The 12,484-nt window shown below is 44.5% G+C and overlaps 2 protein-coding genes across 2 annotated transcripts; both read right to left on the bottom strand.

The window, feature by feature from the left end:
- Nucleotides 1-9,175: 9,175 nt before the first annotated feature.
- On the bottom strand, nt 9,176-10,391 carry PtA15_8A607 (uncharacterized protein; the record flags this gene model as incomplete). The annotated part of the gene is made up of 2 exons (XM_053172054.1): nt 9,176-9,969; nt 10,088-10,391. The coding sequence occupies 2 exons, from the start codon at nt 10,389-10,391 to the stop codon at nt 9,176-9,178; spliced, it is 1,098 nt and encodes a 365-aa protein (XP_053023256.1).
- A 1,442-nt stretch (nt 10,392-11,833) lies between these two features.
- Nucleotides 11,834-12,274, bottom strand: PtA15_8A606 (uncharacterized protein; the record flags this gene model as incomplete). The annotated part of the gene is made up of 3 exons (XM_053172053.1): nt 11,834-11,871; nt 11,948-12,001; nt 12,109-12,274. The coding sequence occupies 3 exons, from the start codon at nt 12,272-12,274 to the stop codon at nt 11,834-11,836; spliced, it is 258 nt and encodes an 85-aa protein (XP_053023255.1).
- Between the last annotated feature and the right edge of the window lie 210 nt (nt 12,275-12,484).

Here is a 12,484-nt window from a genome sequence, read left to right as displayed (position 1 = left end):
TGAACCGTGACCTTTCGCAAGAAGAGAATCATCAGGGTTCCCAGTGGTGATTGTGATGTCTTCCATCGTCAATTTGTGGAAAAGATTTTGATCACTGAGCATGTGATGAGTTGCAGCAGTGTCCATGACAAGAGTCTTGTTGGAAAGATTTCCGGATGCGGAAGCAACAAAGGCAGAGGCTTGAGCAAGTGACGCGCTGGCATTCTTTGGCTTCTGGTTTCGAAGATGAGGATATTTCTGGTAACATCTGCTTTTGGGATGAGAGGTAGAGAGCGGATTGTGCTTGTCTCCTCCGCAGAGATGGACTATTTTCTGCGGAAACTTCGAAGGGGCAGAGGCGCTTTGTTTTCCGGGATCCTGATGCATCGCTTTGGAAAGGGAATGAGTTCTGAACAATCGGAGGGAATCAAGACAACTGTAGGGAGCCGCAACGGCTTCCTTGGATAGAGCTATCTTGTCAACGATCATATCAACTTCTTTGTTGCCCATGAGTTTTCCAAGAATCTCATATGAGAGGACATTGCCAGGCATCTTCTTCTCAACCAGTTCGATTTCACGGAGCTGTTTCCTGATGGTGTTGATGAAGAGTTGGAGATCACCGGTATATTTTATGGCGGACCACTTCATGAATACGTGTCCTTGATTAATGATTGACTGGGAGGCGTAACAGTCGGCGATTTTTGACCAAAGAAGAGCGGCGCTATCTCGTGTTTCTGAGTTGACAACCTCGTTGAAGCATTTTTCTTCGAGCCTTGCCGTGATGAGTGAGATAGCCAGGTTATTTTCTTCTGTAAGAGCGGTCTTAGAATCTTCATCTGCGTCTTTATCAATTTCATTTTTGCAGATATCAAAAAGCTTTCTTCCTCTTAGGTAGATCATCATTCTATCGCTCCAATGGGCATAGTTATTGCCGTTGAGCAAGGGAATGTTTTGTCAGCTAATGTTGTCCACTCCGTCTGAGTTGGACATGTCGTTAGTTTGCCTTGATTGTGTTGATTCGAGCGAGTGGGTTCCGAGCTCGAGACTGTAAATCTGTTATGAATCAAACTGAAGTAATTGCAAATATTAGATGATGAAAAACAATGAAAAGAGATAGAAGATAGAAAAGAAACAAAAAGGTACCTGAAGACAAACACAACAAAGAAGAGCACAACAAAGAAGAACGATGAACAAAAGAGAGAGGAAGAAAGAGCAGACTGGAAATAACAATGTCAATCAGGGGCACTTTGAGAGAAGAAGAGAAATCACAACATACGACCAAAGAAAGAGAATCGAGTGAGGGAGAGATTTGGCGAGCTTGAGAGGGCTTTGAGAATTTTGAAGACAAATTTGATGAGTGTCTTCTGGAGGAACAGGATAGTCAGAGAGTTTGATGGAGACTATCGAATCGAAGTTGATGGTTAGAGATTTATCAAGTGAGTTCCCCGGAGGAAAGAGAGCGGAAAGAACAAGCAGTCAAGTATAAATGTGTCGAAGGAAGTCGGAGTTTGCAGGTGAGAGAAGATGAGCGGATTGACTGAGTGGGACCGGGCGAGACAGATTGGTGAGACTGAGCGAGACCAATTGAGAGAAGATGAGCCGAAAATATTTGAAGGACTAGAGGAAAACCAAGAGGGAAGAGCGTTGAGTGACATCCGTGTGACAGATTGGTTACAGGATGTGATCTCAGGTTGAGGCGCGACCTTGACTCTCAACAAGAGCTTTGGAAGTTGACAGAGATTTTGCTGCACTGGAGTTTGATTTGGGTTGAGAAGTTGAGTTTGGAACGGGTTTGAAATAATCCTTTATTTCCGCCTGAGTTCCTCCAAAATGTATTGCTTTCAGTAATTCTTGCTGAAATTCTTCCAAGTTGGCAATGAGATTGTCATGCTTGGGTTGGTCTTCAAGATAAAGTAATGCTTGTGAAACATGCTGGAGCATTTCTGTCTTAGTTGGTTGCTTGACGGGTGGTTTGGTTGTTGTAGGTTCATTTGAATCACTCAATTAACTTGGCTGTATCTTCGATTTCTTGATTGAATTTTTCAGAGTAGTTCTTGGTAGCTTGACTGGTGATCTGAGTTGCTCCCCAGCAGTTCAAGATTGTAGCTTGAGAAACATTTTCCCAAGCTTGTGTTGCCATTTTCATGGCAACTAACTGATTGACATTGAAAATATTGCTGGCACTCTTTGTATCCTTGAGCTTGGTGAATACGGTGATAGATTGAGAGATTGCCTTTTTGCGATAATGTGATTTGAGGCACTTGATTATTCTGGCATCGAGCTGCTGAACGTGACTAGTAAGATTCGGCGCAAAGAATTCAATTCTAATGTTAGACACACCAGCTTCCGGTACAGTATGTCCTTGAAAGTTGTCAACAAGGAGCAATATGCTTCTCTTTTCGGCTCTGAGTTTCGAATTCCAGGTCAAGAGCCAATTTTTGAATATTTCCAAAGTCATCCGAGCGTTTCCATTGTTTTAGTACTTGTAACCATAATCACGCGCTTGCTTTTTTTTGAAACATTGAGGACTTTTGTATTTTCCAATGAATAGAACTGGTAACTTCTTGGTCCCATCGGCATTGCATGTCAGAGCTAGAGTCATCTGATTTTTATTTGCTTTCACACTGTGGCTTTTGCTGAATGCTAATCCTGCATCAGGAGGCATTCTAAAGAAACATACAACTTGAGAATGTGCCATTTGGAAGAAAGGAAAGAAGAACAAACATACAAATAAAAAATTCCCGTTTCATCCATGTTAAAGATATCCTTCAAAGGATAGTCTTTGGTTATTTTGTTTAGTCTTTCCACCTCTGGTTCAACAATGGTAATATCAGCGGACGCAGCTTCACCATGTTTTTGATAACTCTTCAGTTGATGTCGTCTTTTGAAAGATTCTAGCCAGCCAGCGCTTAGCTTCAGCCAGTCTTTGCTTGGTATTCCAGCGAGGCGAGAAAAATCACACCATTTTGATTTGATGACATCTCCGGTTATTTTCATGTTGCAATGAATTGCTCAAGTCATCCATTCAGCAAGTGAGGCTTTGACTTTTGTATAAGAAATCTGTTGTACTTTCTTGGTGGACGGGTGGGCGCTGTGAGAATTTTTAAGTCAAATATTTTCTTCAGATTTCAGCCATTTCGAGAGAAGCGGCTGTTTGATGTTGAGAGCTGGATAGACATTTTTAAAATGTTCCGCCGTCTTCAACTGGTTCTTTCCGTTCTTATGGTACCAGTCAAGCACCTCAACCTTCTGCAAATAAGTTGCAACATTGACTTTAGTTTGTGAATCGGCTGGTTTCAAAGACTTGGCAGCTTTCCTCTTGTTTGATTTCTTTCCTTCTTTCTTGTTTTCCTTTGGATTATCAGCCTTTTTGTTTGTATATTTTTTTCCGCCATTGTTCAACGCTTTTTTTTTTGGTCCATCTTGTTTTCCGCTCAAACTTGATGCATTCTCCTGCTTGGGTGATGGACTGAGTTCACAAATCTTTCTCAGCGTGTATGCTTCTTCAGAAACAAGCTTCAAAGTGGATCCGCAGGATAAGGACACGAGCCGCAGAATGAATCGCTCAGCATCAACCAGATTACCGTCACCATCAAGCCACTCTTCTTCTTTATTGGTAAGAGCCTGACCTTGGTTGATCTTTGATAAAAGTTTGCTTTGGATTGATTTATATTCAATTTTCATCTTCTTGTAATGTTCTTCAAGGATGTGGATCTTGATATCTTCACTTTCAACTGTTGCATCGTCCATGCTGGGCCGTTCAGGAGTGAGATGAAGATGAGCGGTGTTTGCAACATTTGTGATATAGACTGTTTCATTATCCCTTAGAAGCTTGAAGAAAGCAGTGTTCAGATCTTTGATTGATAGCATGGGGTTCTGGCTTGGTGGAAAGAGATGTTTTGGTGAGTTGGTGATAGTTTTCAAAAAATTCAGATTTGAAAAACAAGTAATCTTGGGGCCTCAGAGCCTTCTTGGCGACAATTGGACTACTTGATCTGAAATTCTCATGGGAAAAGTATGCCTTTACAGAGGCGGGGTTGCCCTTGGTAGGTATGCCCTATGACGTTATGCGGTATGTACTAAAATTTGGCCCGCCCCAAAGTGGGGAGACACCCGTGGCTATACCCTTAAGCAGGTTATGCCCCTAGGCAGGTATGCCCTTACGCGGTTTTTACTGTAACAAACAAATCCAAACCAATATATGTGGTGGGGATAGAATGGTGCGGGGAATGTGAATTGAGGCACCTGACAGGTGATTGGGTACTACAGGTTGTCCAAAGAGCCTAACTTTGAGTGTAGTGGGGGTCCAGTGATGCTTCCAGTGGGGACTAGGGGTTACATTGACCGTGGAGTCCAATAAATGGTATCTTGAGGCCTTCTATATGTAGATGAGAAAAACTTTTGATTTTTCACATTTTCGAGTACCACACTGACAATCCCAATGATTCTCAAAAATCTGCCAGTTTAGCACTTGATTCCAATTATTCAGAGGTTGAAGATGAACCACTGAGTTTGATTGCCAAGTAAAATTCTCACTCACAAACCCCCAAATTGCAACTGACTTTGACATATTTTTTTTTCAAGTTTTGATCAATCTGACAAAGCCAGTGACTCGGAGGATGAAGATGAGTTTGCCAAGCCAGACAGCCAACTTGCAGCCAGTGATGAGCTCACTCTTGCCAATATCAATGACCTGGAAGAAATGATGTGTATACCATGGTCTTGTGTTGTCAGACCCTTGCAAAGGTATTTATTCTATTGTATCTTGCTTCATCTCCGTTTGCACTAACAGCAAATTTGCCTCCCCCCCCCAGTTTTGCGCAATTGCTACCAAACTGAAGAATTTGCCTAACTCAAAGGTTTTATTCGTTAATTTATGCAAAGAAAACAAATTGAGTGTGATGTTCCGACTCGCTGGAATTCAACCTACAAGCAGATTGCAAGTGTATTGAGATGTCAGAGGGCTGTGTAAGTCCACTCTGATCCGGTAGATCAACAGTGGGCCGCTACGCTAAACTACGCTATTTTAGCCCTAATGTTTAGCGTAGCGGCAAAAAGCGCCAACCTTTTTTGAATAGCGTTAGCGCGCTGTTAGCGCCGCTACGCTTCGCTAACTTTCAGCGGCGCTACTCTTCGCTAACTTTCAGCGGCGCTAACAGCATACCAATTTTTGTTTAGCGTTAGCGCTGCGCTACAGCCGCTACGCTACGCTACGTTGCGCTAAGGCACTTTTAGCGGAAAAAAGGCACTTTTTTGCCGCGAAAAACGCTTTAGCGCAGCATAGCGCGCGCTCTTTTGCGCCTTGCGTGCTTAGCGTTAGCGCAATTGCGCGCATCTGCGCTAACGCTACGCTAAAAGCTAAAATAGCTTTGCATCCTTTGCGCGTAGCGTTAGCGCAGATGCGCGCAATTGCGCTAACGCTACGCTAAAAAATAGCGCATTTGCGCTGCGCTACGCTACGCTAACAGCTATGTTAGCGTAGCTGACCCACTGTTGGGTAGATGCATCAAGTCAATTATGCTGGCATTTTTTGCCTTCCAGTCTTGTGTGGCAACGCAATAAGCAATACGGAACTCCGCGCAAGTCCCACATAAATGAGGCTGACATCCAATTGGCCCAATTGTTGAAACTTGCCTTGACTCGTGACATGTTCATTCAGTCCGCGCTCTCATTCCGCGCAGTCTGCGCCGCATCAAGTACCGTCATCTTTGACTCATCAACCAAAACCTAATCTTCAAAAGTCTACTCTTCTCTCGCTTCTCCAGATTGCTGGATATCATTAACATTGAATCGACTCTTCCGCTCATTGGTCCACTCTTACACTCGTTGATCCTATACAATCTGCGCTCTAAAAATCAAACAAGATCAAGATTTGTCAAGACTTCAATCACTTTCTCTCAACAAGACTCCAAAAGCTTTAACTCGGACAGCCTTCGTAGCTTTCCACTTGGTGAGAAATGCAACTCTGTGTTTCCCAAATTCGATCTGCGCTCTCATCGGTTTATCCTTGGCTAACTCCGTTCCTTCTTCATTAGTTGACTTCTTTAGATCTTAGCGCTTCTCTTCTTTAGTTCTTATATTGTTTTCCCTAACTTCCTCACTGGGTTTGTCTTTTAATTGTTGTCATTCTCTACTTTCATTCCCCACAACTAATCCTCCTTCTCCATTTCTCAGCTCAACTCAACTACTTGTAACTTCTTCTTTACTCAGTTGTTCTTCTACAGATAGCCATCTATCTCAGGGTTTGTTTACTATTTGTTATCTCAATTCCTTATCCTTCTTGATTATGCCATGTCTCACCTTGTTGCTCTTTTAGTTTTTGGTCTTACTTTCACAGAAATTTAGTCACCAGTTCTTTACCAATATCTTGTCCAGGTTCTTGAGCCATTCTACAAATTCACCCTTCAGCTATCCACCAAGGCCTCTGCTCAAGTTGCTGGGGTGGTTGTACAGATTGATCAAATCACTGCCAGCCTATCTAATGTGATTGCAAATGAAAAATCTTGTTACCCTCCTGCTTTACAAAACTCTTGCCGCGCTGGGGTCCTGATAACCAACAAATATTACTTGCTCACCAAGTGTTCACCAATTTATAGGACATCAATGGGCAATTCTTTCATCTGAAACTTATCTCATTCTACTGGTATACTAACTACAAAGTCTCTGCTTAAAATAAAGTCCTCCATCCATCTTTTAAAGATGAATACTTCAAGCTGGCCAAATGGCCCAAGTCGTGGATTGATGAGGCGGTTGAACTAACCCGCAAGATGTATGATATTTGGTGTACACTCCAAACATTTATTATCTTGCCAAAAACAAAAATAAAAGTCAACATGGAAAAAATAAAACCAAAATTTCACTCATGGGAACAAACTGAGCATGCTGAGCCAAAAAAATAAAATGTCCCAAACTGCGCAAAAATCATTGGAAAATGTTTTGGGATGGTTTTTATTTCACAGGCCTGGCGGGCCTGGAGCAGGCCTTGAGCGGGCCTTGAGTGGGCCTGAGACGGGCCTGTCCCAAATGCACATTGGGTCAGTATTAAAGGAGTTTTTCCTTGCCCTGGGAACTGCTGGGGCTTTTGGTGGGCCCAAAATCTCAACACGGGCTTTTGGTGGTCTAGAAGTATCAACCCGGGCCACTGACTAGCCCATGGGCCTTTGAATTCCCAGAAAGCTCACCATGGGCCCCCACATAGCTAATGGGCTCCTGGCCCATAAAGATCCCCATGGGCCAACAGATACGTCCATCATGTGATCCCATGGGTTTTTTGCTCACTTCCTGGGCCACAAAAAGCCCATGGGGAGATTTTTGGACCACCAAATGCCCATGAGGATATCTGTTGGCCCATAAAGATCTTCATGGGCCAACAAAGGCCCATGAGGGTATCTTTTGGCCCATGGAGATCTTCATGGGCTACTAAGAGCCCATTAACTATGTGGGGGCTCATGGTGGGCTTTCTGGGAATTCAAAGGCCCATGGGCTATTCAGTGGCCCGGGTTGATACTTCTAGACCACCAAAAGCCCATGTTCAGATTTTGGGCCCATCAAAAGCCCCAGAAGCTCCCAGGGCAAGGAAAAACTCCTTTAATACTGACCCAATGTGCATTTGGTACAGGCCCGTCTCAGGCCTGCTCCAGGCCTGCCAGGCTGGTCAAAAAAAACCATCCCAAAACATTGTCCAATGATTTTTGCTCAGTTTGGGAAATTTTATTTTTTTGGCTCAGCATGCTCAGTCTGTCCCCCTGAGTGAAATTTTGGTTTTATTTTTTCATGTTGACTTTTATTTTTGTTTTGGGCAAGATATTAAATGTTTGGAGTGTATACCAAATATCATAATAATAAATGTTTGTAGTGATAGGCCAAAGCAGCCCACTCCAGCCGCAAAAATAGTGGACAAAGGTCCCCCCAAGGTAATTCACCATGCTGTTGTGTATTGTCTCTTTTTACTACCAAAATTGATGGAATATTCCCCCCAGAAGCAAACAGGTGTTCTAGCTGGGCTGGCGGCAGCAGCAGTGGCAAAGTCGGCTGATTCATTATCAGACCCAATTGATATATGGCTCCCGGGCTGGCTTGTTTTGGAAAACAGGGCCCCAGTAAACGGACTTAAGTGGTGGACTGACAAGAAATGTGGGGGAAATACTCACCATGGCCTTTTGCAAATGGCACTTGATGTCATGTCCTGCCCAGGTAAGTCAATATATTTTGTGTTTTGTCTTTTCAAAATCTTCAGCTCAACAACAATGGTTTCTGTATACACATACAGCCACCACAGTTGATGTCAAACAAACCTTTAACTTTGGCCAAGACTATGTCTCAGCCCAAAGACACAACCTTGATCCAAAGTCGGTAAGCAGAGGCATGGCACTGGCATTCTTTTCAAAGAAAAAAATGATCCAACCGCTTGCTCTCCACAATTACATGAACAAGAATAAGAATGAATCCAAGTCTGGGGCAAAGCTAAAAAGGTCTGGAAGAACTGTTATCACCCTGGAATGATTAGTTGAATATACATAAATATTAAATAAATTTCAATCAACCCCTAGCCAACTTGTGTGGTCCATCTGGGAGCTTTTTGAGTGGCAGGTACCCACGGGTACCTGCAGGGGTACCTGAGGGGTACCTGCAGGTACCTGCTCTGACTGCCCCAGGCGGTGTGGGTGCGGGTGTGGGTGTCAAACGTTTGGCAAAAAAGCTGGCGGGTACCCGCATCCAAACAGGTACCTGGGATCACAGGGGCCATCTCTACTGAAGACCAAAGCTGAGCATGAGCTGGGCACCAAAGCTGAGAATGAGCTGGGAGCCAAAGCTGTGTATCAACTGACCAGAAATGAGGATTAGTGGTGCCCAGATAAAACTGAGGATCTCCTGTGGAAATTCTGAAAGGTAAGTAGATGGGGGGAGATGTGTTTAGATGGTGGGTAGATGGTAGGTAGATAGTGGGTAGATGGTGGGTAGATGGTGGGTAGCTTGCTGGAGCTGGCATTATGGCACTTGTCATCAAGTGACTATTTTTTTTCCTGGTGAGCTTGGAACAGTTTGCAGAAGACAGATGATGTTGCTTCTATATAAGCTGTTACAACTGGAAGCTGAGTTGTGGGACAGAAGGTGACATCAATCTGACAAGAGAGGAACGAGTGAAAGGGGAAAAAGGAGTGACAGGAAAGCAGAGAAGATGGTGAAATTCCAACAGTTAGACAGGTTTGTCTGTATTCTCAGGATTGAGAAGAATGCCACGCAGTACAATGAGCCGTTCACGTGCATCAACAATTTTTTTGGAAGCTTTGAGATGTTGCAAAATGTTACAAATGATTGGTTGAAATAGGGGAAGCTGAGGAGACTGGTCAAGATTCATTCTGATGGTGATTTCATTCTCCAAGAGCTGGTTGCTGTCGTTGATATCCATCAAGTAAATCATTGGGATATTTTTGTCGATTTCATAGATTGAGCCTACAAGTTCTTTCAAGGTCTGGCCATACTTGAAGTAGACTGATTTGATTGTATCCGAGAATAATGTGATTGCTTCATCAAGCTTTTGGAAATCATGAAACTCCCTCCATCCAAGAGTGGCCCCCTGGTCCGCCCGTGTTGTATGATATCGGCCCAAGAATCGTACCATACTGTGTAAAATCTTCAAGGACAAGATCTGAGTGAGCGGAGGCAATCTGTGGTTCTCCCCGAATGGGCTGATGTGGCTGATCTGTTTCATCAGGCTCGACAACAAGCTCGGAGTGATCGGAGCCAAATTGTTAATATTCCTGGATTGCTGGGTGATGTGGTCAATCTGTTTCATCAGGCTTGACGACACGGTTCTGATCAATGGCTGATACTGGTTTTCCAACAGGGTAGGCTCTGTGAGTTGCCAGAATTGCGCTCGAAACCCAGGCCCACTCCCGGATCCCACCTCTTTGAAGAAAGGAACAATTGCATACATCTGGTTTTTTATATGTAAGCGCTCTAGCTGGTGCCAGCCGGAATGTTTGAAGTCTAATATCAAAACAAAAAAGGAAACCAAATTGTTTGGAGTCACTGTCAGGCTCAATTGCAATGCTTCGTGGCACAGTCCAACTTCTACCAAGGATTCAGGAATGTGAGGAATGTGAACTGATGTTGAAAGAGCTCTTTGAGTTCTGCAGTGAAAGGGCTTTCTTGAAGGGCTTTCTTGAAGGGCTTTCTTGAAGGGCTTTCTTGAAGTCAGTGATCAAATAAGCATTTCGGGCTTTGATGTTATCTCTCAGCCCTGGAAACCTGCGCGCGAGGTAGTTGAATATGATTTGAACTTCCTCTTCCCCGTTCAATAGATTTTTGAACCACTTGGTAGAAGCAACGTTGTGCCTTTCAAAGATGATAAGAAATTGGATGAGGACGTCGTTCAAATGGATGGATGCCAGTCTCTTGCGGAGTGTCATGTCCACATGCGCTTGATGATCTCCGCAAGATTTTCGCGAGCGCTTCGCTTGTCATCAAGAAATTTGAGGCTGCCAGGTCACCATCCTCATCCAATCACCTACTCACACTAGTAGGGTCAAGGCGCAGGATTAAACTAATCAGGGCGCGGGTGCGCAGGAGCGCTTCCGTTCCGCGGAATTGTGACAGGCAGGTTTCTCAATTCATAAGCTTTGTTACACTTAATTAAATCAGCGCTCTCAGTGTCGCTTCTAGACATGTTCAGTGACAGGTGTCACTTAGGTGGTCCCGAGAACCGAGCCCTACCGGGCCGGTACTCCAAGACCACCGTGTGTGGGTTAGGGAAAAAAGGGCGCGCGAATGCTTTGGCTGAAAGCCAGGCCCAGAACCTGGTGCTCCTAGGGGAGATGCCGTAGAGCCACGTAGTGGGTAAAGCAAAATCTCGCTCCTGGAGGTTCCAGGTATTAGGGCGCGTTACCGCGCTCCCAGATTAGAAGCGCACACCAGAGTGTGCCAGGGTCGGTGCAAGACCCTTTTACGCGTATTTCCGCGTTGATACTTTCTTGGCCTTTATAGGCTCGTTGGGTGGGTGGGATGGTTTTTAAGAAGATTTATAGTTTCCGGCTTGCTAACCAAATATCTCCTAGGGAGATTCCGAAACAATAGGCAGGGTTTTTTGGGATGAAGGACGGAACGGAGTTTAGGCCTGGAGGGCGGAACCGTGCCAGGGAGGTTCGGCTATTTAAATCCTTTGCTTCATTGCGCAGCCTTTCCCCTTTTTCCGGCCGGGCTCTGTGGGAGGTGTGTGTTCTCAAGCCTGTGGCTGGAACTACCGTTGAAAGTGGCAAACCAGGCTGATACCGTCTGGTTCGTGACGCATCACGCCATAGGTACAATCAGACAGTATGCTAGCCACCTGGGAAGGTGTTTACCCGCCGGACCTACCGGCCCCGAGGCCCGGCCGAGGTTGGCCGGTTCTTTGGACAATACCCCACTCCCGCTACGCTCCCGTTAACAAGACAGCGTTTCCAAGAAGACCAGTCCCTGCCGATTCTTTGAGGTCCGGTGGCTGTTTGGCGTTATTTTGAACTTTCTCCATAATAATCTCGACAAGCCCACTGAGTTCAGAAATACTATCAAGAGCAGCGTTTGCATCTTCTAGCTGATTAAACCCCATAAATTGATGCTCTGAAGACACTTGTATAGGATCCACGAGCCCACTGAGATCAGAGATACTATCATGAAGAGTGTTTGCATCTTCTGGCCGATTAAACCCAATGGATTGACGCTCTGAAGACACTTGTATAGGATCCAACACTCCGCTTTGCAGGGCTCTTAAAAACAGTGCTGATGTGATGCAATCAAAAAAAAAAAAGTTAGTGGGATTGACTGCGACACGTCTGGAATCTTCCTTACTTGCTTCTGACGCTTCATGATTAGGAATTCAACCTCCATTGGAGCCAGCGCGTTCGCCGCATATGGCTAATATATGGTCCATTTCTATCATGAGTTTGTATCTTCTACAATTTAACGTGGTTCAAAATTGTGATAGACTCACCGCGACTCAATTCGTTCAATGACACACAACTCCAAGTGTTTCGGAGTACCTCCGCTGCGGAAGGCAAAATTGTATTAGATGAGTTGACAAGAAGCTTGCAGGTAGCTGCGGTTGTTCCTGGCCAAAGTAAAAGTATCGGTCACTCTTGATCGGCTACTTACACTCTACTTTCTTCGCGAGCGCAGGATAATCATTGCGATAGGTTTCCAGGATGTCTCCAAGCGTCGTAAGACCGGAACATTGACCAATGCTTGATCCCAACAGAACTAAGATTAATGTGTTGAAAGTGCAGTAGGCGGAAACCGTTGAATTTATTGCAGTGCGCATGTTGTTGGTCTAATCAGGGGCTCACGTGCACAAGTTATTTAATGCCGTTTGGGAAAGGGGATGCAATAGTACACAAACTAGTCTGCCTGAGTGCATTGACTCTAAACAACAGGGGTATAAATAGACACTCACAACTCGAGTTTCGAACCACAAGCAGTCCGGTTGTAAGAACATCAGCTGTCCCAGAAACTGAAATCTTCCGGTTTCTGG

This window comes from Puccinia triticina, chromosome 8A (assembly GCF_026914185.1).
Source record: "Puccinia triticina chromosome 8A, complete sequence".
In the NCBI taxonomy this organism is placed as follows: domain Eukaryota; kingdom Fungi; phylum Basidiomycota; class Pucciniomycetes; order Pucciniales; family Pucciniaceae; genus Puccinia; species Puccinia triticina.
This window is presented reverse-complemented; position numbering and strand designations above follow the sequence as displayed.